This window comes from Chrysemys picta, chromosome 1, assembly GCF_011386835.1.
Source record: "Chrysemys picta bellii isolate R12L10 chromosome 1, ASM1138683v2, whole genome shotgun sequence".
Lineage (NCBI taxonomy): Eukaryota > Metazoa > Chordata > Testudines > Emydidae > Chrysemys > Chrysemys picta.
In genome coordinates, this window is record NC_088791.1 from 189,680,711 (window position 1) to 189,704,942 (window position 24,232).

General features: G+C 45.5%; 1 protein-coding gene across 2 annotated transcripts in view; it reads left to right on the top strand.

Moving 5' to 3' along the window:
- Nucleotides 1–1,960: 1,960 nt before the first annotated feature.
- The window catches only part of HUNK (hormonally up-regulated Neu-associated kinase), an 85,378-nt gene continuing 63,106 nt past the window's right edge, over nucleotides 1,961–24,232 (top strand). The window contains exons 1-2 of one of the 2 annotated variants that reach the window (XM_065576938.1): nucleotides 2,227–2,365; nucleotides 7,326–7,522. In XM_065576938.1, the coding sequence (XP_065433010.1) occupies nucleotides 7,436–7,522 (87 nt within the window). In that variant the 5' untranslated portion in view covers nucleotides 2,227–2,365; nucleotides 7,326–7,435. Of the gene's footprint in view, nucleotides 2,366–7,325; nucleotides 7,523–24,232 lie in introns of both variants that reach the window. The other variant, XM_065576937.1, reaches the window with a different exon arrangement.

Genomic DNA, 24,232 nt, shown 5'->3' on the forward strand with positions numbered 1-24,232 from the left:
GGGGGCACGAGGAGACGCGACCCAGTCCGGCCCCCCGGCCGAGCGGCTCCCTCTGGCGGCCAGCCAAGAGGCTCTGGCCCCAGCGGGGCTCAGGCCCTGGGACGCCGGCCAAGCACCCCCAGCCCCGGTCGCTCCGGCTCGGCTTGGGCCCTGGTTCCGGCTGCCGGCTAGCGGCCAAGCACCCCCAGCCCCGGTCGCTCTGGCTCGGCTCGGGCCCCGGTTCCGGCCAGCGGCCGAGCACCCCCGACCCTGGCCGAGTGGCATTGGTCGGCGGCATCCCAGCTTGCAGCCGCCTCCTCCCGGGCTCCGGCTGCTGCTGCGCTGGGGAGAGCGGCGGGAGCCGGGAAATTTGAACCCCGGGAAGGAGGCGGTCCCCTTACCATGCCTCCCTATTTTCCAGAACATGTTCGGCTTTTTGGAAATTCCTCCCGGACGGGGATTTGAGGACCAAAAAGCTGGACATGTCCGGGAAAATCCGGACGTATGGTAACCCTACTTTATGTATACACAGGAATTCAATACCTGAGTGAGGTACTGAATGTCCTCAACTCCCAGGGACTTCAGTGTAAGTTGAGGGGTGATTAGCTTTAGGATCAGGACCTCAGTGCATTCATGATCCAATAGGTCTTTTAAATCTCTAGATTTTATTATCCTCCCTTGTATATGTCCCTGATTGACACTATAAATACCTGCACATACTGTGTACAAAAGAGGGAAGGGGAGGAGAATGGAAGGGTCTGATTTCTTCTCCCTTTGCCTGAAATGAGGAAGATCTGCACAGAAAGGATTGCCCTTGCTCCACGCTCCACTAAGGGGGATACAGTTTATAGGAAAGAAGCTATACCAAATAAAGTTATGTTGTAAAATGCAACTTGGAATTAATCGGTAAAAACAAAATCAGGGTAGAGAACTTAAAAATGTAGAACCCACTTGTAAATAAAGTGATAATTTGAACGGAAGCAAAAGGGTGGTACTCGAAAAGCTGCATAGGAACTGCATCGGCACTCTCTGGATTTATTAACAACGTGGGGGGGGGGGGGAGAGTATTCATGCACTCACTAGCAGAGCTGTCACGATCTCAGCTCTGGAGCACATTCCACCAACAAAGGAGTGAAAAAACACACACCTGAAGTGTTCATAAGCAGAAAGGTGGGGAAAGCGGCGCAGCATAAAAATATTCTCAAGCAAGAATAAAACATGAGAAAATAAAACCACACGCATACATGTCCAGAAAAAGCACCACGTAGAATGGCTGTATCTGGCTGGGAGCTGGGATTTGCAGTCTAATTATATACAGAGAGGTGCACCGTCATGAATTTCAGGTGGCTTTTCTCTCTGGGAGAGGGTTTTTGGGGTGTTCTGTTTTGAGAGCCGTGCACTAGCAGAGGGGGAAGGAGGGGCGACCAGCGTTTGAAAATGTTCAGGCTGCTGTGCTGAGTTTAGATCACATCTGTTCCCGCCGCGTGTGATCGGATTAAATTACTGCACATTCAAACGGAATGAAGCTTTTCCCCTCCCTCCCCCATCCGAGAGGGCGCCTCAAGCAAAGAGAAAACACCTCTCGCTGCACAGTCCAGGAGAGCGAGGGAGACAGACACACACAGAGAGAGGGGAGGGGTAAAGAGAAACAGACCCAATAGGGAAACCGGATTGCACGGGGACTGGAGACAATTGATCTGCGGGAGCTGGCTCTCGCTTGCTCCTCAACGTGATGCGCTGTGTGCCAGCATTGCTCGCTCGCCTTCAGTAGTTGCTAGGCTGGCTGCACACTGCATTGTTGCCGGCGCTCTCCGGAGAGGATCGTGCTGGAGCGGCCGCCCCACCTCCCCCCCAATCTAGCCCGCGGCTGGTCGGAGGAACTTTTCTCCTTGCCTCGAGAAGGCGCCTGAGCAGCGCCCCCCAGCCCCCAGCCCCACGTGCGCTCGGGAGGCGAGCGCCTGGCTGCAGCCTCTCCGCGGGGCTTGCAGAGCTGGGAGCGGGCGCCCAGAGCCGCTGGCCACGGGGGGACCCTGCAGAGGCGGGACTTGCCCCGATGCCCAGTGAAGGCGCCCGGCGGCAGCAGCAGTAGCAGCAGCGGCGGCGGACGGGGCAGAAGCGGGGCAGGAGGATGCCGGCGGCTGCGGGCGACGGGCTGCTGAGCGAGCCGCCGGCGGCGGGCTTCGGCGATGGCGGGGAGCCGCGGAAGCCGCCCCTGGGCTCGGAGGGAAGTTTCCTGGCCGCCTGGGTCAGCGCAGCGGGCGCGCGGGAGCGGCTCCGCGATTTCCAGCACACCAAGCGCGTCGGCAACTACCTGATCGGCAGGAAGCTGGGAGAGGGGTCCTTCGCCAAAGTGCGGGAGGGGCTGCACGTGGTGACCGGCGAGAAGGTACCGACCTCCCCGCACCCACCCCGCCAGCTTCCCTCCCGCTAGCCATCCTGCCCAGCCCCGGCCGCTCCCCCCGTGCACCGCGACCCCGCTCCCCGGGGGGCAGCTCCCCCCCACCATGCACCCCGCTCCCTGGGGGGACGTTCTCCCCATGCACCCCGACCCCGCTCCCCGGGGGGCAGCTCCCCCGTGCACCACGAACTTGCTGCCAGGGGCAGCTCCCCCTCCCACCATGCACCCCGACCCCGGTCCCCGGGGGGCAACTCCCCCCCCGCCATGCACCCCGATCCCTGGATGAGCTCCCCTACTATGCACCCCCGAGCCCACTCCCCGGGGGGGCAGCTCCCCCGTGCATCCCGACTTTGCTGCAAGGGCAACTCCCCCCCCCCCCCCACCATGCACGCCGACCCCGCTCCCCGAGGGGAAGTTCCCTCCCCCCCCGCCATGCACCCCGCTCCCGGGGGCAGCTCCCCCCCATGCACGCCGATCCCGGAGGCAGCTCCCCACTATCCATCCACCACACTCACCCTAACCGCTGGGCAGCTCACCACTGTGCATCACCACCACGGGGCAACTCACCGCTGTCCACCCCATCCCAGCCACAGGGGCAGCTTCCCACACTGTCCCTCCCCAGCCACACTCACCCTGGCCACAGGCACAGCTCCCTTCTGTGCACCCCCCACCAGGTCGACTCCCGAGGGCAACTCCCCACTCCCATTTCCTTCAATGTGCTCAAAGGGCTAGGGCTCCTCCATTCCCCGCAGATTTACTAGAAGGGGCAGTTCCCCCCCGCCCCCAACAGATCCCTCTTAAACCAGCCCTTCTTCTGGCAATAAATATTGTGGTGTCCCTACAGTTATGGCCCCAAAGGCTCCCATTTACAGTTGTGATACCGCAGTGTTACTGTATGTGTGTTTAAGTTCTCCTCCTCTCACTCCCCCCCCCCCCCCCATCTCGCCCATGGACAGCTTCCCTCCACACTTTGAGAACAGCTTTCCTGCTCGCCACTCACAAAGAGAATGCACTTTTTCATTTGAGTTTTGGGTCAACTCTGCTTATTTAAGGGCGAACTGAGGCGACTTTCCCCTCCTTGTTGCTGGCATGTTGTGGACAGCTCTCTTGCAGATTGTATTTGTTCCTAAGTGGGTTCCTGGGATTTGGTTGCCTATGTGAAATGAGTTTGGTGTTCCCAGTTCCGCAGGGAGCAGATAAGGGTCTGCTACACCACCCCTTCCCCCCCATCCCAATTGGTATCGTTGCTGGCAATCTGAGCAGAGAGATGCTCCCACTAGGACTGAAAGTTACCTGTGATTGAAAGGACAGCAATTGATTAAACTGTCCTTTTTGCTAGCAGTAGTCCCTCTAACTGGATTGAGGCTCATTGGCTGGGCATTATGCCTGTGCTCTACTATTTAGATAGATGGGTACTTGTGTCCGCAAGAGGGCTATTAATCCAGCACCCAGAGGTGCAAAATGAAAAATCATGGGGTTTTTGAGGGTCACTTCCATTGATAGATAACATTTTATGCCTAAGAAAAAATTAACATGGTTCTATATGACAGTAAAAAGAAAATATCTGAATTGATAGTGTACTGAACTTTATGACTAGTTTGACTATCTAAACATTCAACACAAAAATAGTATTTTCAGTCTGTCAATAAACTAAGATTTTTGATAATTATAGATTTTGTTTTTTTCTTAAAACGTCTTAATCACTATAATACAATATAGACTATTCAATTTTCTATCTTCACCTTTTGCTTTTAGTTACAAATATGCTTTAAACATTGTGGTAAAGAACACAGCCTCTTAAACTGTTGCAATATTGTTCACTATGTGTAATCTGGTATGTCTACAAGCAAGACAGATACTATTTTCTTATTGAAATGAGAGCTAGTTTTTTTTTTTTGGTTTCAGAGTAGCAGCCATGTTAGTCTGTATCCGCAAAAAGAAGAACAGGAGTACTTGTGGCACCTTAGAGACTAACAAATTTATTAGAGCATAAGCTTTCGTGGACTACAGCCCACTTCTTCGGATGCATCCGAAGAAGTGGGCTGTAGTCCACGAAAGCTTATGCTCTAATAAATTTGTTAGTCCACGAAAGCTTATGCTCTAATAAATTTGTTAGTCTCTAAGGTGCCACAAGTACTCCTGTTCTTCTTTTTTTTTTTGGGTTGACTGTGTTTATGATTAGAAGTTGTTGACCTTGTCACACGCTGGAAGGTGTAGCACATAGTTTAGTTTTAGAGGACATTAGTAAGAGATGAAGTCATCTTATGGAGACTCACTTTTGTTTGTTTATTACTATCTTATACAGAATCTTTTAGTATAAGAATATAAGAATGGCCATGCTGGGTCTGTCCATGTAGCTCAGTATTCTGTCTTCTGATAGTGGCTGGTGTCATGCTTCAGAGGGAATGAACAGAACAGGGCAATTACTGAGTGATCCATCCCCTGTCATCCAGTCCCACTTTTTGGCAGGCCGAGGTTTAAGAATACCCAGAGCAGGGGGTTGGGTCCCTGGCTATCTTAGCTAATAGCCATTGGTGGACCTATGCTCCAGGAACTTATCTAATTATTTTTTGAACCCAGTTATACTTTTGGTCTTCGCAACATTCTCTGACAATGAGTTCCACAAGTTGACTGTGTGTTGTGTGAAGAAGTACTTCCTTTTGTTTGTTTTTAAAGCTGTTGCCTACTAATTTCATTGGGTGAGGCCTGGTTCTTGGGTTATGTGGAGGGATAAACTTCCTTGTTCATTTTCTCCACACCATTCATGATTTTATAGACCTCTATCATATCCCCCCTCATTCATCTCTTTTTCAAGCTGAATAGTCCCAGTCTTTTTAATTTTTCCTCATATGGAAGCAGTTCTATACACTGAATAATTTTTGTTGCCCTTCTCTGTACTTTTTTCACTTATAGTTCCTACAGCAATCAAAAATGAGGTCACTAATATTATTAAGAATAGTAACTACTTGGTTTGTCAGTATTAGGAGCATTGGAGGAAAACCAGCTTGTTGACAAAGAGCAATACAATTAGTCCGCCCTTGTTTGAGCCCATAAGTCTGTGCCTTTTTCTAGCCAGTTTGTCAATGGAGAACAACCAGACTTGTCTAATGCAGGACACTTTGTGATTACTAAAACCTCATTAGACCTATTGAGCAAAGTTCATTCCTGGTGTAACTCCGTGAAACCAAAGAAATTATACATCATAGGTGTATTGGGCTTTTGCATAAAATGTGTCCGGATAAAATGGATATGGTGGCAAAAAACAAAAAAGGGAGCACCTTCCAGCTAATGAAAAACTATTAATTTTGAGATAATCTGGCCTTCCTACTTATGTGCAACAAGTGATGAAAAAATTACTAATGTCAGTGTCCCACATTGACCTGAAACTTCTCTCCAAGGAAGGTTTTCACATAAGCCCTTTAAAATCTTTTTAATTTTTACAATTACTATGGAAATATAGTTGAGTAACAAAAATGGAGGCTTACTTTGGAGACAAAGTGGTCTAGTGCAGTGGTTATCAACCCGCGGCCCAATCAGCACACAGCTGTGACCCATGTGACACCCCCAGGGCCATACAGGTAGTATATATGTTGTGTGGCTGTGGCCCCCCCCCCCCATAACACACAAAGAGCTGCATATGCGGCCCATAATGGTAAATAGATTGTAGAACTAGTGGCAAACATACTACATGGGGATTCAGGAGACTTGGGTTCTAGTTCCAGCATTGCTACTGGGTGGCTGGGGCAAGTCACTTCATCTCAGTAAGCCTCTTTTTCACTTCCTATCCTTTGATTTGTCTATTGAGATTGTATGCTCTTTTGGGGCAAAGGCTGTTTTACTGTGTCTGGTGTCTCGCGCAATGGGGCCCCAACCTGCATTGGTACCTCTTAGTGCTACTGTAATGCAAACAAATACAAATAATAATAAAATGGGTTAAAAAATCCTAAAAAGAGTTGTCTCTTCAGTTGTTCAGAGTGGGTTTGACAGCTTATTTTAACCAGTCAGATCACGGTAAGCAAATGACAAGAGTATAATGTACTCTAATTATAGTGGCGCTGTAAATGCAGCTATCGTTAAGATTGTCATAATTTCCATTATAAATTCCTGTGCTCAAGTTTTTAACTGCAGTTGTAGAAGAAATTTGTTATGGGCTGAAATTTAACATGACACTTGCCCTGAAACTCACCATGGCAACAATAATAGGGTTAGTGATTATTATGTTATAGGAGTGCAAAAAAAAATTTCTTCCCTGCTCTCCTCTGTTACCAACCTCATGTTTCTCCTCAGTAACAAATACATCTAATTCTCTGGCTGATAAAAGACACCTACACATGCATGTCCTTCCCACCTCCCCTTTTCTGGATTGCTACATTCACTTTAGTCTGTTAACAACAACAACAAAAACAAAAGAGACCCACCACTGGCCTCTCTGTCTCAGTTTCCAGACTCATAGTTTCTTCATTGTCTTGAATAACAGCAATTATAACAAAAGAAACAAACAGTGAAAGTGTTGGAGAAACACCTTTCTCAGTTACGTGGGCTAGCGTCCTTATTTGTGGACAGGCAAGTTGCTTTCTTCCTGAGCTCCCCAAGTCAAGTCAGCAAGTCATAGATGGGCTGACCCTGCACCATGGAATTCATTGGAAGTTTTCATTGCTGACTTCAGAAGGCACAGGGTCAGGCCTGTAGCTTCTAATTACTGGTTAAAAGGCCCACCTTCCCAACAAACCCCCTTGTTTTATTCCTGCTCTCCTGGATAAACCACTACATAGGGAGATGGGGTGGTGGTAGAGACCAGCTTGGGGTGGGATGTTGTTATCTCAGAAGGGTTCTGCCCTAACCCCTGAGGTTCCAAATACATTCTATCACACCCTCCCTATCAAATCCTCCCTGCTCTTCTCAAAGCTATCAGTGGCCTCTCAATTTTTCGTTTCTTTACACCTGTCAGGGCCCCCAACCTTGAAACCCCAAGTTGTTTTCTGGGACCTGCATCTTTCATACAGTGAAGAACTAGATGTGACTTACTTCTGAGCCTGTCATCGTTGGACAGAAGCATTGATGTTGAGTGTTCAAGGCATCCATCTTTCTTTAGAGGCTGAGCATTCCACCTCCCTGGCATTCCAAGCCCTGGCTGGCTTGTGTCAAGTAAGCCTCTAAGTTGTTATTCAAAACTCACGTGAACCTCTTTGCCTGAATAATCGGAATGTTTTGGTGAGAATGTGAGTACATTTTGGAATACTGGAGTTGGAAGTACAGGGAAAATTGCTATGATATTTGGCATCTCCACTTTTATTTCTGGCTGAAACTAAGGAAGAGCAGGAGTGCATGGAAATAATAAAATAATAAATAATAATGATAGTGATGTGAACTTCTCTGAGCCCCCAAAAGGTTTAACTTTAGCCAGATCAGTTTTCACATACAGTATCTACTGTTTGTCCTGGGAACAAAAAGCTGCAACAATGTTCCCTTTCAGGTGCACGCATGACCCCCGACCTGAACTTCAGCCCCTGCATGGAGCTGATGGACACGCAGCTCTCCTGTACATACTCCTCTACTAAACTTCTGATGTAGCCTCCAGCCAGCTTACAAAGGCCTGGTCTACACTAGGCGTTTATGTCGAAGTTAGCGCCGTTAAATCGAATTAACCCTGCACCCGTCCACACTGCGATGCTATTTAGTTCGACATAGAGGTCTCTTTAATTCGACTTCTGTACTCCTCCCCGACGAGGGGAGTAGCGCTAAATTCGACATGGCCATGTCGAATTAGGCTAGGTGTGGATGGAAATCGACGCTAATAGCTCCGGGAGCTATCCCACAGTGCACCACTCTGTTGACGCTCTGGACAGCAGTGCGAGCTCGGATGCTCTGACCAGCCACACAGGAAAAGCCCCGGGAAAATTTGAATTTGAATTCCTTTTCCTGTCTGGCCAGTTTGAATCTCATTTCCTGTCTGGACATCGTGGCGAGCACAGCAGCACTGGCAACGATGCAGAGCTCTCCAGCAGTGATGGCCATGCAGTCTGTGAATAGAAAGAGAGCCCCAGCATGGACTGATCGTGAAGTCTTGGATCTCATCGCTGTGTGGGGCGATGAGTCCGTGCTTTCCGAGCTGCGATCCAAAAGAAGGAATGCAAAGATCTACGAGAAGATCTCTAAAGACATGGCAGAGAGAGGATACAGCCGGGATGCAACGCAGTGCCGCGTGAAAATCAAGGAGCTGAGACAAGGCTACCAGAAGACCAAAGAGGCAAACGGACGCTCCGGATCCCATCCCCAGACATCCCGTTTCTACGAGGCACTGCATTCCATCCTCGGTGCTGCCGCCACCACTACCCCACCAGTGACCGTGGACTCTGAGGATGGGATACTGTCCACGGCCGGTTCCTCAGACATGTTAGGGGACGGGGAAGATGAGGAAGGAGATGAGGAGGGCGAGGCAGTTGGCAGCTCTCACAACGCTGATTTCCCCGACAGCCAGGATCTCTTCATCACCCTTACAGAGATCCCCTACGAAGCGTCCCCAGCCATTACCCCGGACACAGAATCTGGTGAAGGATCAGCCAGTAAGTGTTGTAAACATCTAAACATTTATTTTTAACAAAACAGGAATATTAACAATTAAAAGAATGGGTTGTTCATGATTAGTGTGCCCTAGGCGCTTAACGGTTTAGTAAGGGGCAGTGCAAGTTTTGAAAAGAAATCTAGCAATGTCCGGTTTTCAGTGATTGTCCTGCACAAGCCGCTCTACTGTGTATTCCCTGCTACTGCAGCTACAGTAAAATGCGGTCTATATGTGCGGGGATAGAGCAGTAATCCTCCTGGGACATCTCGATGAAGCTCTCCTGGAGATAACTTGAAAGCCGTTGCATGAGGTTCTTGGGGAGAGCGGCCTTATTGGGTCCTCCGAAGTACGACACGTTGCCGCGCCACGAGATTATCAGGTACTCGGGGATCATTGCTCTGCACAGCAGGGCGGCATACGGCCCTGGTCTTTGGAGGCTTTCCCGGAGCATTCTCTCTTTGTCGCTCTCGGAGATCCTCATCAGGGTGATGTCGGCCATGGTGACCTGCTTTTAATTAGGTAGGGGAATGTTAGTGTTGGGACTGCTTTCCCGTTCCTTTACAGAACTGTCACCGCTGGTTTGCAGCCACGCGGTGGAGGCGGGAGAGGGGCAGCCGAAAGGGATCGTTCCCGGGGACAGCCGCGAGGGGGTGGGACAGGGGCAGAGTTCCCGCTTGCCGGATTGCTGGCAGCAGGGACTGACATTGATTTAAATGTGAAATGAGGCCAGTGGTAATATAAAAGTTTTAAACTGCCACAAGTGTACGGCTTACCATGTCTGCCTGCAACAGAAATTCCGTTGTGCTGCCTCGCTTCTCAAATGTGCTGTTCAAGACCCCAGGCACAGAATGCGAAGGCCGAGAATTCGACCTTGTGCTGAGTGCGCATGTGAAAGGTGCTGTGCATGGTCTTGTTCACAGAGAAAGACTATGTTCTTTGTTCACAACTACATTTATCTTTCAGAGGAATTCACTCCCTTTTTCCCATTTCCACAGCCCCGTCTGCGACTGTCTCACAACCTAGCTTGGAATCACACTCCCAGAGGCTAGCGCGGATTAGGCGTAGGAAGAAGAGGACACGGGAGGACATGTTCTCTGAGCTTATGGCCTCTTCCCAAGCCCAGGCAGCACAGCAGACCCAGTGGCGGGAGAACTTGACCCGAATGCACCAAGCCAACATGGATCGGGAGGAGAGGTGGCGGCAGGAAGACCAGCAGGCGACTCTAACGCTGCTTGGACTACTGAGGGAGCAAACGGACACGCTCCGGCGCCTTGTGGATGTTCTGCAGGAACGGAGGCAGGAGGACAGAGCCCCGCTGCAGTCCATCTCTAACCGCCCTCCCCCGCCACCAAGTCCCATACCCACCTCACCCAAAGTGCAAAGAAGGAGAGGCGGCAGAGTCCCTGCTAACTCTCACTCCACCCCTGCAGAGAGCTCTAGTAGCAGAAGGCTCTCATTTCCCAAAATTTGAAAAGTTCTTTCCTTCCCGCCTGACACAAGCCCACGTCCAAGTTTCACCTCCCAATGCCATGTGTAGTTGATAATAAAAAATTCGTTTCTGTTAACTACTGTTTCAATCATGTTCTTTTGGAGGAGGAGGGGAAAGGGGGTTGGAAATTGGACAGGACAGTCTCCTTTGGCAGGGTACATAGTCGGGGGCAGGCACAGCAGCAGGGCACATACACAGTGCAGTGATGCAGTGACTAGTTGCCCCGGTTAGTCTGGGAGGTTGTTTTGATGTAATGTTGGGGGGGGTGGGTTGCTCTGTGACTTTGTGGCGGGGGAGGGCAGTTACAGATCTTAAGCGCCGGTCCTTAGACAGGATCACAGAGCCACACAGCATGGGATCTGTAACCGTCCTCCCCCTGCCACAAAGTCAAATAGACCTCCCATACACACAGTCCCGATCAGGAGGGGTGACAGGCTCCGTTGAAACAAGCATCCCACCGCAGCGGAGCCTGTCAATCCTTGAGTTTAGAAGCTGCATTCGCATCACAACACTAGACCCGCCCCGCACCACAGTCTGCGTCCCAGTTTTAAAAAATTCCCGCTAAAACAGTATTAAAGAAAACGGTGTGCTTTAACAAAGTAGAACTATTTTTATTTCGACACGTGTGTTGGAGGGGGGGTGAAGGGGGTATGTAACTGGATAGGATAGTCAACATTACCTGGGTAAAGAAACGGGGGCAGGTTTAGCTTCTCAGTACACAAACTATAAAATCACAGGTTACCCTGCTCACTCAGGAACTTTGCTTTCAAAGCCTCCCGGATGCACAGCGCTTCCCGCTGGTCTCTTCTAATCGCCCGGCTGTCTGGCTGTGAGTAATCACCAGCCAGGCTATTTTCCTCAACCTCCCACCCCGCCATAAAGGTCTCCCCCTTGCTCTCACAGAGATTGTGGAGCACACAGCAAGCTGCTATAACAATGGGGATATTGGTTTCGCTGAGATCACAGCGAGTCAGTAAGCTTCTCCATCTCCCCTTGAGACGGCCAAAAGCACACTCCACCACCATTCTGCACTTGCTCAGCCGGTAGTTGAAGAGTTCTTTTTCAGTGTCCAGGGCGCCAGTATAGGGCTTCATGAGCCAGGGCATTAGCGGGTAGGCTGGGTCCCCGAGGATGACTATAGGCATCTCCACATCCCCAACAGTTATTTTGTGGTCCGGGAAGTAAATACCTTGTTGCAGCCGTCTAAACAGACCAGAGTTCCTGAAAACACGAGCGTCATGAACCTTGCCCGGCCATCCCACGTAGATGTTGGTAAAACGTCCCCTGTGGTCCACCAGTGCTTGCAGCACCATGGAAAAGTATCCCTTTCGGTTAATGTACTGGGTGGCCTGGTGGTCCGGTGCCAGGATAGGGATGTGAGTTCCATCTATGGCCCCACCGCAGTTTGGGAATCCCATCGCTGCGAAGCCATCTATGATCGCCTCCACGTTTCCCAGGGTCACTACCTTTGGCAGCAGTACATCAACGATTGCCTTCGCTACTTGCATCACAACAACCCCCACGGTAGATTTGCCCACCCCAAACTGGTTCGCGACTGACCGGTAGCTGTCTGGCGTTGCAAGCTTCCACAGGGCTATGGCCACTCGCTTCTGTACACTCAGTGCAGCTCGCAACCGGGTGTCACTGCGCTTCAGGGCAGGGGACAGCAACTCACAAAGTTCCAGGAAAGTTCCCTTCCGCATGCGAAAGTTTCGCAGCCACTGGGATTCATCCCAGACCTGCAGCACTATGCGGTCCCACCACTCAGTGCTTGTTTCCCGTGCCCAGAATCGCCGTTCCACGGCATCAACATGACCCATTGCCACTGTGATGTCCTCGGCGCTGGGTCGCCTGCTTTCTGACAGGTCTGTGCTACTCTCAGACTTCAGGACATCACCGCGGTGCCGTAGCCTCCTTGCCTGACTTTTCTGCATCTGCCTCAGGGAAACCTTTATGATAAGCTGCGAGACGTTGAGAGCGGCCACAACTGCAGCGATGGTCGCAGCGGGCTCCATGCTCGGAGTACAGTGGCGTCCGCGCTGTCAATGACTGGAAAAGCGCGCGAACTGTTTTCCCGCCGGCGCTTTCAGGGAGGGAGGGCGGGAGTGATGGACGGATGACGACAGTTTCCCAAAAGCACCCTCGACTCATTTTGTTACCCAGAAGGCATTGCCGGCTACACCCAGAATTCCAATGGGCAGAGGGGACTGCGGGAACTGTGGGATAGCTGACCACAGTGCACCGCTTCGAATGTCGACGCTATCACCGTTAGTGTGGACGCACAAAGTCGAATTACTGTCCTTAGTGTGGACACACACGTTCGACTTTGCAATATCGATTACAAAAATTCGATGCAAGTAAAATCGAACTACTCTCGTAGTGTAGACAAGGCCAAAGAGTCCAACACAGGCAACTGAGCCCTGACTGCAGCATGAGGTGGGGAAGACAAACATCTGCTTTCCTGGACTCCTTTGCTTGGTGTGTGGGGTTTTGGGGAGGAGATTAGAGCAAGCACCTCCATGAATGAAATTGGAAGAGAGAGTCACTTGGGGAGGAGAAATAAAAGTGGGAAGGGAATGACACCAGTGCACAGGTCAGTAACAAGGGAAGTTTTACTTAATAAGTAGTTTGTTGCTATGTCAATGTCCTTCCCCACCTGCATGGTAATATACCAAGAGGCAGATTAATTTACTTATTCATCAAGCCTTAATTTTTTAGGGCTGGAATCTGCCAGCCTTATATTGAGTAGTTCCTTGAGCATTCTCAATGACTGCAGTGGGGCAAGTTGAGGAGTAGCGTACTACTCAACACAAGGGTACCAGAATCTTGCCCTAAATGTCTAAGGCTTCAATACTGCACTCCTTACACAGATCAGTCAGCCAAAGCCACATTGAAGTTAATAGGAGCGCTATTTTAAGGCATGTAAGACCAGCCTCTGTATGACAGTTTCTTTATTGATTTCCCCTTGCCCCTCCAAATTGCATTTCTGATTGCTTTGCAAGAAATGTTCACTAGGTGTGACATCTTACTTGTCTCATTGTACAGTTAAGAGGGAATGTTGAGCTTGGTCTGGAGTCTGGACTAAAATCCAGGTATGCTGCCTGGCAGTGCACAGCTCTCACTAGGCCAGAAGACAGTTGTGTAACACCTTTTAGCCCATGTAGATTTAAAAAAGAAATCATTTAGGGCTCAAACCTGTAAGCTGATCTGCATGGGCAGACACTTGTGCCTGCAGGTGGAATCCCACTGACTTGAGAGAGGCTCCATGCTGGAATAAAGGTCTTCTCATGTGGAACAGTTTGCAGGATCATGGTAGTTTCTGTATTTTTCTAAACTGACATTTTTCAGGCCTGTGATTCCATGATGCTGATTAGTGCCCTTCATATATTTTGGAAAAAGGAAAAATAAATTAACAATTGATTTTGTTTTGTAAAGCAGTTATTGAGCAAGGGCACTGACTTAATTTCAATAAAAATGCCATAAAAATGTGAAGCCTTAGTGCTAATATTTGGTGGCTGCATTGGCACAACCTGAGCCCATTACAGTAATTCAAAATTCCAAGTAAATTAAGGTACCCAAAGAGACATGATGCAGGAGACCCTAACCGCTCTGGAGGAGTTAATACATATTATTGTTTCATAAATGTATGTACTTAGGCATTACATTTTTGGATTAATGAAGACCCAACTAGGTTCAGATGCATTACAATGCATTGTGTTATAGCACAAGATCAAGGCAATACAAAGTGAATGCCAAAACTCTGCTGTTACCTCACCCCATCATTGGTAGGTGTTTCAGGGACCTTAAGACAGCCTGTGATATATGATGTATGTTGGGCCAAATCCCGGTAACCCTACTCCCTAGAGTAGTCTTGCTGAAACTAATGGGACTACACTTGTGAGTAAAATAACCTGGCTTTGATCCTGTACTTCTTGCAAATACCTAGGCACAACAGGGTGAATTAAGGTTAGATTTTACAGCTTTAGCTATGAATGTCTTTCCTTTTGGAGGGTTTTAGGTCAAACCTTTTACTGTTCTTTTTGTGGTTTAAGGTTTCCATAATAACAGGCATGTGATTACTTTCTAGTCTTGAAAAAAGATTGGCTATGCTTGATGCAATTAAATGCATTTAGGCTGAGTATAGGAGAATATTGAACAGATTATTTTTTCCCATTGCTGTTTAGATGAAAATATCACACACAGCCTACAATCTGAAAATTTTTGGGGACAGGATTGATTTGTAAGATTCCTCAGTTCCGACAATCTTTCTTGCTACTTCTAAGGAAGCAGTCTCTCTTTTAGTAGCACACTAATTTTGTTTTATTCTTAAATTGCGATGATGAAATCCTTGTTGAGTTAGCTATACAGTAATTCAATGAATGATAGGAGGCTCACTCATGGTATTTTCTCAGGTAGTCTCGAACTCAGTGTCTTTAGACTCAGAATGGCCAGCCACTGAGCAATGAAAATTTGCCAGAAATAGATTTCACAAGATATTATTCCTTATGGCATTAATGCAGACAGAAGAGGCTATGTCCCTTTGAATATAATTGAGTGAGACTGTCTGTTTGTACTTTCAGTAGATTGAGGAGGCTGGATGATCTATTGTGTACTCTAATACAATATATGAAAGCCTCTGTGTCGAATCATAGAATGACAACATATTAGGGCTAGAGAATGTTTTAGAGCTGAAGGTTGTATAAAGGAACTTGAACTGAAATTACATTTAATTTCATTCTGGGATAGGTCTAGGCACTACAGAAGTAGTTGCAGAAATTGAGTTGCTTGATTCCTAACCCACTGAAAAACCTATTTATCAGTTTCTTTAGAGTTATTGTTGATCTTAAAAAGGTGCATTTTTAGGTCCTGGTAATCAAGTGTTTTGCATGACAATGCTAACTACTTAGTGGGAAGTAGCTACTAAAAATATAGTTTTCCAGGTTCTGCCATAAAGGTAAAATGACTAATATTAGAGGTGGCCTTTTCACAGAAAGTTCTGTTTTTAGAATACATTTTTGTAGCAAACAGGTGCTAACTTGTGTATTTTAGAATCCTGGAAATGCGAGGGTGGGATACGTGGGAAGAACAAGCACTCTGTAGAGAGCTGGAAATTCCTATTAACCCTCAGCAGGTACTCCTTGAATGAAGCAAGTATTTGTAAAAAGCACCTGCATAGCAGGTCCTGTAGAATCTGTCATCTGTCAATGACAGATTGTTCTGCATACAGTTTACAAAATTACATACTACTGTAGCAGGCACATTCTCTTTTGAACTTCATGGCCTGCTTTACCTTTTGAAGTGCTTATGAATGATTGAAATAGGCATATAGGGAATAGTATAGCTCCAGATCTTCTCAGCAGGTGTTGAGTCATAGAAGCGCTATTTGGCTTCCATAGAGTCTAAATGAGATTCACTCAGAGAGGTATTTACACTGTGGCTGTTCTAGACCAGCCCAGGCAATCATGTGCCAAGAATTTACTGTGAATGAAAAGACACAGGCTGCTATATTAACAGCCATTTACATTTAAGTGTGTGGGGATACTTAGAATGTTGGGAGATTCAGTATATAGGAGGGTAAGTCTCTATCTCTCTCATATCACCTACCTACCCCAACACCACCCTACTGTTCCATATGCAAACGCTTGAAGAGGCTGTAGATTGCAGCCAGTGTTTTTCTGGGCGAGACAGACAGAAGAATGACCATACTGGATCTGATCAGTCGTACATCTAACCCAGTATCCTGTCTTCTGACAGTGACCGATGTCAGATGCTTCAGAGGGAATGAACAGAACAGAGCAATTATTGAGTGATCCATTTACTATTGTCCACTCCATGCTTCTGGTAGTCAGCAGCTTAGGGACATCCAGAGCATGGAGTTGCATCCCTGACCATCATGGCTAATAGCCATTGATGGACCTATCCTTCAGGAACGTATCTTTTTTGAACCCACCTTGGCCTTCACAATTATTTCCACAGGTTCACTGCATTGTGTGAAGAATTACTCCCTTATATTTATTTTAAACCTGTTGCCTATTAATTTCATTGGGTGAGCCCTGATTCTTGTGTTATTTGAAGGGGTAAATAACACTTCCTTATTCACTTTCTCTACACCGTTCATGATTTTATAGACCTTTATTTTATTGCCCCTTAGTCATCCTTTTTCTAAGTTTAATAGTTAAATCTTTTTAATCTCTCCTCATATGGAAGCTGTTCCATACCCCTAATCATTTTTGTTGCCCTTCTCAATACTTTTTCCAATTCTAAAATATCTTTTTTGAGATGGGGCAACCAGAACTGCACACAGTATTCAAGATGTGGGAGTACTATAGATTTATATAATGCATTATGATATTTTGCATCTTATTATCTATCCCTTTCCTAATGGTTCCTAATGTTCTGTTAGCTTTTTTGATTGCTGCTGTATATTGAGCAGATGGTTTCAGAGAACAATCCACGATGACCCCAAGATCTCTTTCTTGAGTGGTAACAACTAATTTAGACCCCAACATTTTGAATCTATATTTGGGATTATGTTTTCCAATGTGCATTACTTTGCACTTACCAATATTGAATTTTATCTGCATTTTCATACCCAGTTTTGTGAGATCCCTTTGCAACTCTTGTCAGTCAGCTTTGGACTTAATTATCTTGAGTAATTTTATATCATCTGCAAATTTTGCCAGTTCACTCTTCATCCCCTTTTTCATTTATGAATATGTCATGCAGTACAGGTCCTAGTGCAGATCTTTGGGGGACCCTGCTGTTTACACCTCTCTGCTGTGAAAACTGACCATTTATTCGTATCTTTGTTTCCTATTTTTTAACCAGTTACTGATCCAAGAGGACTTTCCTTCTTATTCCATGACAGCTTTACTTTTGCTTTCTGAAAGTCCAGGTACACTAACTCAACTGGATCATCCTTGTCCACATATTTGTTGACCTCCTTAAAGAATTCTAACAGGTTGGTGAGGCATAATTTCCCATTACAAGAACCATGTTGACATGTTTTTTTTCACACCCCTGACCAATGTGACCAACAAAATGATTCAGCTGTTTCGTGAGAACAGGGCTAGGAAAAAATACGTTGTTTTCCCCATTGTGACCCTAACAGCATCTGTGTATCAGGAAGCAACTGCCTCCCTGGTTTCTGGCAGTGATTATCAGCTGGCCTGACTGGCTTAGTGTACCCCAGCTCACCAGCAGGGGAGAACACAGCATGGAGTCTACACCAGACAGCATGGCATCCACACCCATCCGGGGAAAGGAACTTTATCTGGGGATACATTTCAGAAGAATGTATTTCAAAGGTTTACGGGACTATAAAAAGAGGGGGAGTGACCCTCCCCTAAGTTATCCTTTACCTGAGGGACATGGAAAACTAGTGCCTTGGGAATCCTTGTGGGGCTCCTGATCAAAAGCTAGTCAGCCATTGCTGGAAAAGGAAGATTGCTGAGGAAACCAGCTTTTACAAAGAATGTAGCTTGTTAAGTTAGGTCTTAGCCATTAGAAAGTGTATTTTACTGTTGTTTTTTTCTAACCCTTTCTATCTTTATCCCATATATTTGAATTCCCTTAAAACCAATCTCTTTTTAAATAAATTAAATAAACTTGTTTTACTTTTTATCTCCAATCCAGTGCTTTGATTGTATGGAAGTGATTGTTAATTCCAGTCAAGGCAACAAGTTGTTGTTTCTGTCTCTTTAAAGGAGCAGCAAACTTAATCTCTTTTGTTATTGCACCGTGATAAGGCCTGTGCATTTGAGAGCAACATCTCTGAGGCGCTCGGGGGCTAGAGTTCACTAATGGTTATCTGCTAGGCAATGTTTGGGCTGGGAGAGCCCTGAAAAGTTTGTTGGCAAGGCAGACAAGCTGGTGTGCCAGGCAGTTGTCACATAGCTTAGGTGCCACAAAGCTCCCACTTACTGAGGCTGAGAGGGGTAGCACAGTGTCTCACAGCTCTGGGTATTCCCAGCAGCTTGCCAGACCCATGTTAGTAAATTATGGTGACCTTTTTTTTGAAAAGCTCTAGCGCCCCCATTCTTTGGAGCAGGAACTTGAAATTTGGCTGGGGATTGCAAAAAGCACATACCTGACATAAATGTTCGTGAAGCACTCAGATACTGCAGTGATGAGCACCACAGAAAAACCCATGAGGAAATGAATAATTCTGTTGTCAGAGCAAGATTTGTGGTGTTGGGCCACGTATACATTAAACTTTGAGGCTAAAACAAAATATTGAACAGCTGCTGTTTAAGTGAGGACTGGCCATTCTGCGCATGGAATGAAGCAGAGATCCTGTGGAACAAATTCTATGTGATCGTATAATTTAAGACCATATAATAACACAGATGTACAAGAGGGCTAAATTAAGGTTCGCCAACCATTTTAATTCTGCTTAGCTTTTGAGTGCTTGACTTTGCAGTTGTAATAATGTTCTTTTCATGTAGTTTTCTTGTATGTAATTTTTATTTAAATTATTGAACGAATGCCTATGTAAATGTGAAATACCGTACTGTATCAAATAATTTTATTTAGAATATAATTGGAAGGATTTTAAGTCAAAGTTGTAGTGACTTCAGTAGGAGTTTTGCTTGAATGAGCACTGCAGGATTTGGCACTTTGTCAGCACAGCGTGGCATAACGCATGTTATGGAGCATTTAAGGATTTTAACATAAGGCAGGATAAACACCAGGCTGCTGATGTGCAATCACCTGTTCATTATTTCTTATGTAATCACCTGCTTGTAATGGATTCATCTGGAAAATAAGCAGTTTCAACAGGAGCCTATTACAAAGCTGAACTCTTCCCTCTAACCCCCTGTTGTTCTATGTTTCATGTTTGGAGTAAGTAAAATGGTCTTTAATAGTCAGAGAGGCTGCTCACTATTCCAATCTGTCTTCCAGGAAGCTTGTTTTAATATTTTTCAGCTGTAGCTGTCACATGTTCTGCAGTGGTCTGAATTGATGCACATGTGGCAGTTGCTTATCCTCTTGAGATAATCTGCTTTCAAGTTTACATTCAGCAGTTTTAAAGGCATCGCTAACAGTGCACGTCAGTAGTGCTTGATTTTTATGTATACCATCATTCTTTTAGTTATTGGTGGCAAATAGAGGGAAATATCCAGTGTTTAGATTAAATTGACACCAGGTGTAAGTTTTTGTGTGATTCTCACATCTGGGTCCTTGTATTTGCTTTAGAAAGCTTTGTATTTTTAACATTTTTAATGAAGTGTAAAGCTGTGTGCCTGGTTTTGGAGGCATGTGTTAAATATAAATGTCTTGTTAATTAAAATGTGTCCCGCTCTCTGTGTCTCAGAATGGGCTTTATTCATCCCTGGTATATGCTCTTGAAGTTATACCATTGTTGCTTTTACACTGGTGAATAGTGGGTTGCTACTATTTATCTTCATACATTTCAGAAGACATAAAGCAACTCACTTATATTTCCCCTTCCCTTTGCCATTTGCAAGTTATGTGGTTATCCCAAATGCAGGAAAATGGAAGGTAATAGTGTATAACATTTATCTTCATTATTTCGGGGGATGATGTAAATTCCTAAGTCAAGCAGCCACTTAACTGTTGTGACAAACCATCCCGTAACAAGTGAATTGTAATAGTCTATCTAAAACTGAGTAGTTACGTGTTGTATAAACAGCAATATAAAAAATGAACTGTTAGTTATTATGTTGATTACACCCTTCTCCACGTTTTTCAAGGGAATATCTACAATTATCTGAAGAGTGTCAGTGCCAAGGTAGAAGAGGAATTATGCAGGGTGGTCTGAGGGTGTTTCAGTAGGAATAAATGGATACAACAGAGCAAAGGAAAACTTGCATTGGCTTTCAGCAAATACTTCTTAACAGCGTGATTTATTTGCCTGTCCAATTGTTTCCCATGGGAAGCGGTGGAAGATTCAGTACTAGGGTTATTTAAAACTCTATTGGTCAACCTCTATCCACCTCCATTGAACACTTTTTGGTATTTGAATTCAAATCACAAACAAGATTGAAATGCTGAAATCTAATGTTTTGAGGGTAAACATTTCAAATAGTGTTTTAAATAAATATATTGGCTTTCTTATCCCTTCCATCAGTAGCAACCTCAGGCACAGGCTGAGGGTTGTATGGTCATAAAGGTTAGAGTTGGAACCATCTCCTAACTACTATAGTGTGTCTCTCTCAAACACTTTCCCTAATACCTTTCAAAACAACATTTTGTCTGCTGATGGGCAGTGGGTTACAGCCTATGACTTTTCTAGCTGGCTGGTTCAGGAAGTGCCAATAAAATGAATGAAAATGCTTATTTTGGTATAGTTCCTGGAGTCACTGATCTCAATATGAGCAACTTTATATAGTAAAAATGTGTGTCCACACTGGGGGTTTGTACTACTTTAATTATACCTGTTCTAAACTGATATAGCTAAAATAATACAAAAACTGTGTGTGGACCAGCCCTTAATGGAGGGAACTGAGTCTAGCCCAGGGATCAGCAACCTTCGGCATGTGGCCTGCCAGGGTAAGCCCCCTAGCTGGCTGGGCCGGTTTGTTTACCTGCCGCGTCCGCAGGTTCGGCCGATCACGGCTCCCAATGGCCGCGGTTCACCGCTCCAGGCCAATGGGGGCTGTGGGAAGCGGCGCAGCCGAGGGATGTGCTGGCCGCCACTTCCCGCAGCCCCCATTGGCCTGGAGCAGCAAACTGCGGCCAGTGGGAGCCGCGATTGGCCGAACCTGTGTATGCGGCAGGTAAACAAACCGGCCCAGCCCGCCGGGGGATTTACCCTGGCGGGCCGCGGGCTGAAGGTTGCCGATCCCTTGTCTAGCCCATCCTTCACTACAGGGAAGGTTAATGCAGTAAAGATCCTATGAGAGGTTTACAGAGCCTGTGAAGAGGACCACCTGTGAAAAATAAACAGAAAGCTGAAGTTGCACTTACTAAAGATTCCTTTTTTTATGAATGCTTCACTCCCTTGCCCTGCCCTTAGAAATGATTTTTCGTTTTCGATCATGTAATGCTGTTCTTTGTTTTAGTATAGGATCAGACGTGTTACTGCTATGGAAAAGGTCTCCAAATGAAGAGAATAGAAAAGAGTAATACATAAATAAAATTTCATGACTATCTGCCTGTTGTGTTTTTTTTATATAAATCTTCCACATTCGATTTTCTGTGTGTGATATCCATGCAGCTATGAGAGACAAAATATGTAATCATTGTGCTGCCTTGAAACACTTCTTCTCTTGGTTCTCAACATTTGTGAACTTTCTGTCACTCAAGTTATAATGCCACACAAATAATGGTGCTGAGACTTAAACCTTCTGTGCATCAAAAGCAGAAGTATTTATTTCTCTGGTAAGTGTAAATTTTCCTCTAGAAAAACTATAAAGCTACATCAGCATTAAAGCAATTTATTATATGAGCGACACTGACTTTTCTGCATACCTAGTTATGCATTTCATCACTGAAATGTGAAACTGGGACAGTTTAATGTGTAACATATTACAAGTCCATGAATGTGAATGTTAGAAGATTCATAAGCAGGGGCTCTCATGCAAGGGTTGTTGTTAACGCAACATTATTATCTGGTATCAGTTCTCCGTTTTTGTTTCCCCACATGTAACCTGAGAGCCTCATCCATCTCACTGTGACAGACAAAATTGTCAGTATTAAAAAGGCAAGTTTTACTTTATCAGAAACAGCTGTGTAGGATATGGTTCATTTGTGACCAAGGCATAAACGACACTTTGCTGTATTTTAGACATAGCTGTTTTATGTTGTTCTTACAACTTAAAAGGGCCATGTTTAGCTCAAGAGACCTCTGTTTTGTAACAGTTGTCACGTTGGCTTCCCCCATGACCAGTCATGTGTAGCAATCAGTTTGGTCAACACAGAATAGGGACCACACTTGCCTTAACAAGTTTTCCATCTGCCACGGTGATCACATATCACTCCTCATTCATTTGTGTAACAGCCCCTGAAAATTCCTTTCCTCTGACTTGATTAAACTTTGTGCTCCAACTAGTTTTCTTGCTGAGTGACAGAGAGTATTATAGCAATGTGAGCTTTACCTTATGTCTGGGGAGAAATCCTTCTTCAAAAAATATTCAATATTTGGAGAGTGATATTTGATGAACACTTTAAATTGCCAGGCAAAACATGTTGTTTCAGACATTCAAGTGTATATTTTCTCCTCGCTGTGCCTAATCTAGACCTTAAGGGCTGGTTTGACAGGCTTGTAAGGATTTCCTGTCCAGTCTATGCTATCATTATGGGGCCATCATTTATATTTGTCCCTGGCCTTCTGCCTTCTCTACCTCCATCCATCTCTGCCTAATCCTAGTCTATTTGTATATAGCCTTAGATACCTAAGAAGTGAAAATTTGCTGATGTCACTGGGGATACCATTATGGCCACCCCATTCATTGGTTGACCAGGAGAGACTGAGAAGTCAATGGAACCTTCTTCTTTCTATCTAAGACTGAGTGGATCTCTTCCATGACTCTTGAAATCCTACTTGACCATGGAGAGTCACATCATCCCTCTCATACCCAGGTTTACAATGTAGCAGTGCAAAATACTGCATTCCAGTCTACTGGGCCAGACACTGGCTACATGACACCAAAATGTTGCAACTCATTGCTCCTGCTTTGGAGCCACATATTCATGGTTATTTGTCAGTCCGTCAGAGTGGAGGTGAAACAGACAGTGATTATACTTGTGGACAAGTCTGCGTTTGCAGATTGCTGTTGGCCTGGCTTATCTCTGATTTCCTTGAAATGAACAGCTAACCTGTAAGTAGGGTGAATAAAGAGTTGGTTAACTTTCTGTTGATACTTTTAAGGAATGTCTGCAATTTCCTCAGAAATCATAACTTGAAGGATGCATAAAAACACAAAGCACTAACATCTATTAAGGAGACTTATTGCTAGGGAAAATATGATGTTACACAGGATGGTAAAAAAATCCCTTAGAAAATTGTAGTAAAGGGATTCACAAAATATGCCACTTTAAAATTTACAGACACAAATAGTTAATAATGCTTTATGAACTGGGTGCTGTAAACCCCTGGGTATTTAAGCACATGCCTGACTTCAAGCACATGAGTATTCTTATTGATTTCAATGGGCCTACTCACGTGCTTAAAGTTAGGCATGTGTTTAGTGCCTTACTGAATTGGGATCCTGGGGAAAGAAGTCTTATTATGATACAGCAAAACTATGAATTCCATCTCTTGAGAACAGAGCAGTCACAGCTGGATATACACTTGTCACATTTTGGCAGCTTACATGAAAGGATTTTCTTTTTTGTTCAAACAATGGCAATGTTGGTCAATTTCAGTAATGGATTTGCTTGAAAAATCTTTGAATATGCACACCTATCTTTTAAGACCTTGGAACCTGTCATCTGAAAGACAACATTTAGAAACAAATAACTAAAGACACCACAGAGCCTGAACAGTCTTCTAGAACAAATGGTAAAGACCCAGCACTTAATGAATCTGACATTTTCTAATCCTTAGATGCTTCTAATTCATTTATTGAAAGCAATAGTCATTTTACTGAAGAAAAATCACAGAGACCTACATTTTCAAAAGTGACAACTAGTCAATTTGGGTGCCTCAGTGTTTGGGTGCCCAACCTGAGATACCTTAAAAGGGCCTGATTTTCAGAAAGCTCTGAGCATCCTACATTCTAAAAATTTGGCCTCTTTAACATGTCTCAAGTTGGACACCCAAAATCACTAGTCAATCCTGAAAATTTGTCAGATATTTTTTAGTTAAAGTAGTGTTAAATATAAAGCAAAGCTACAG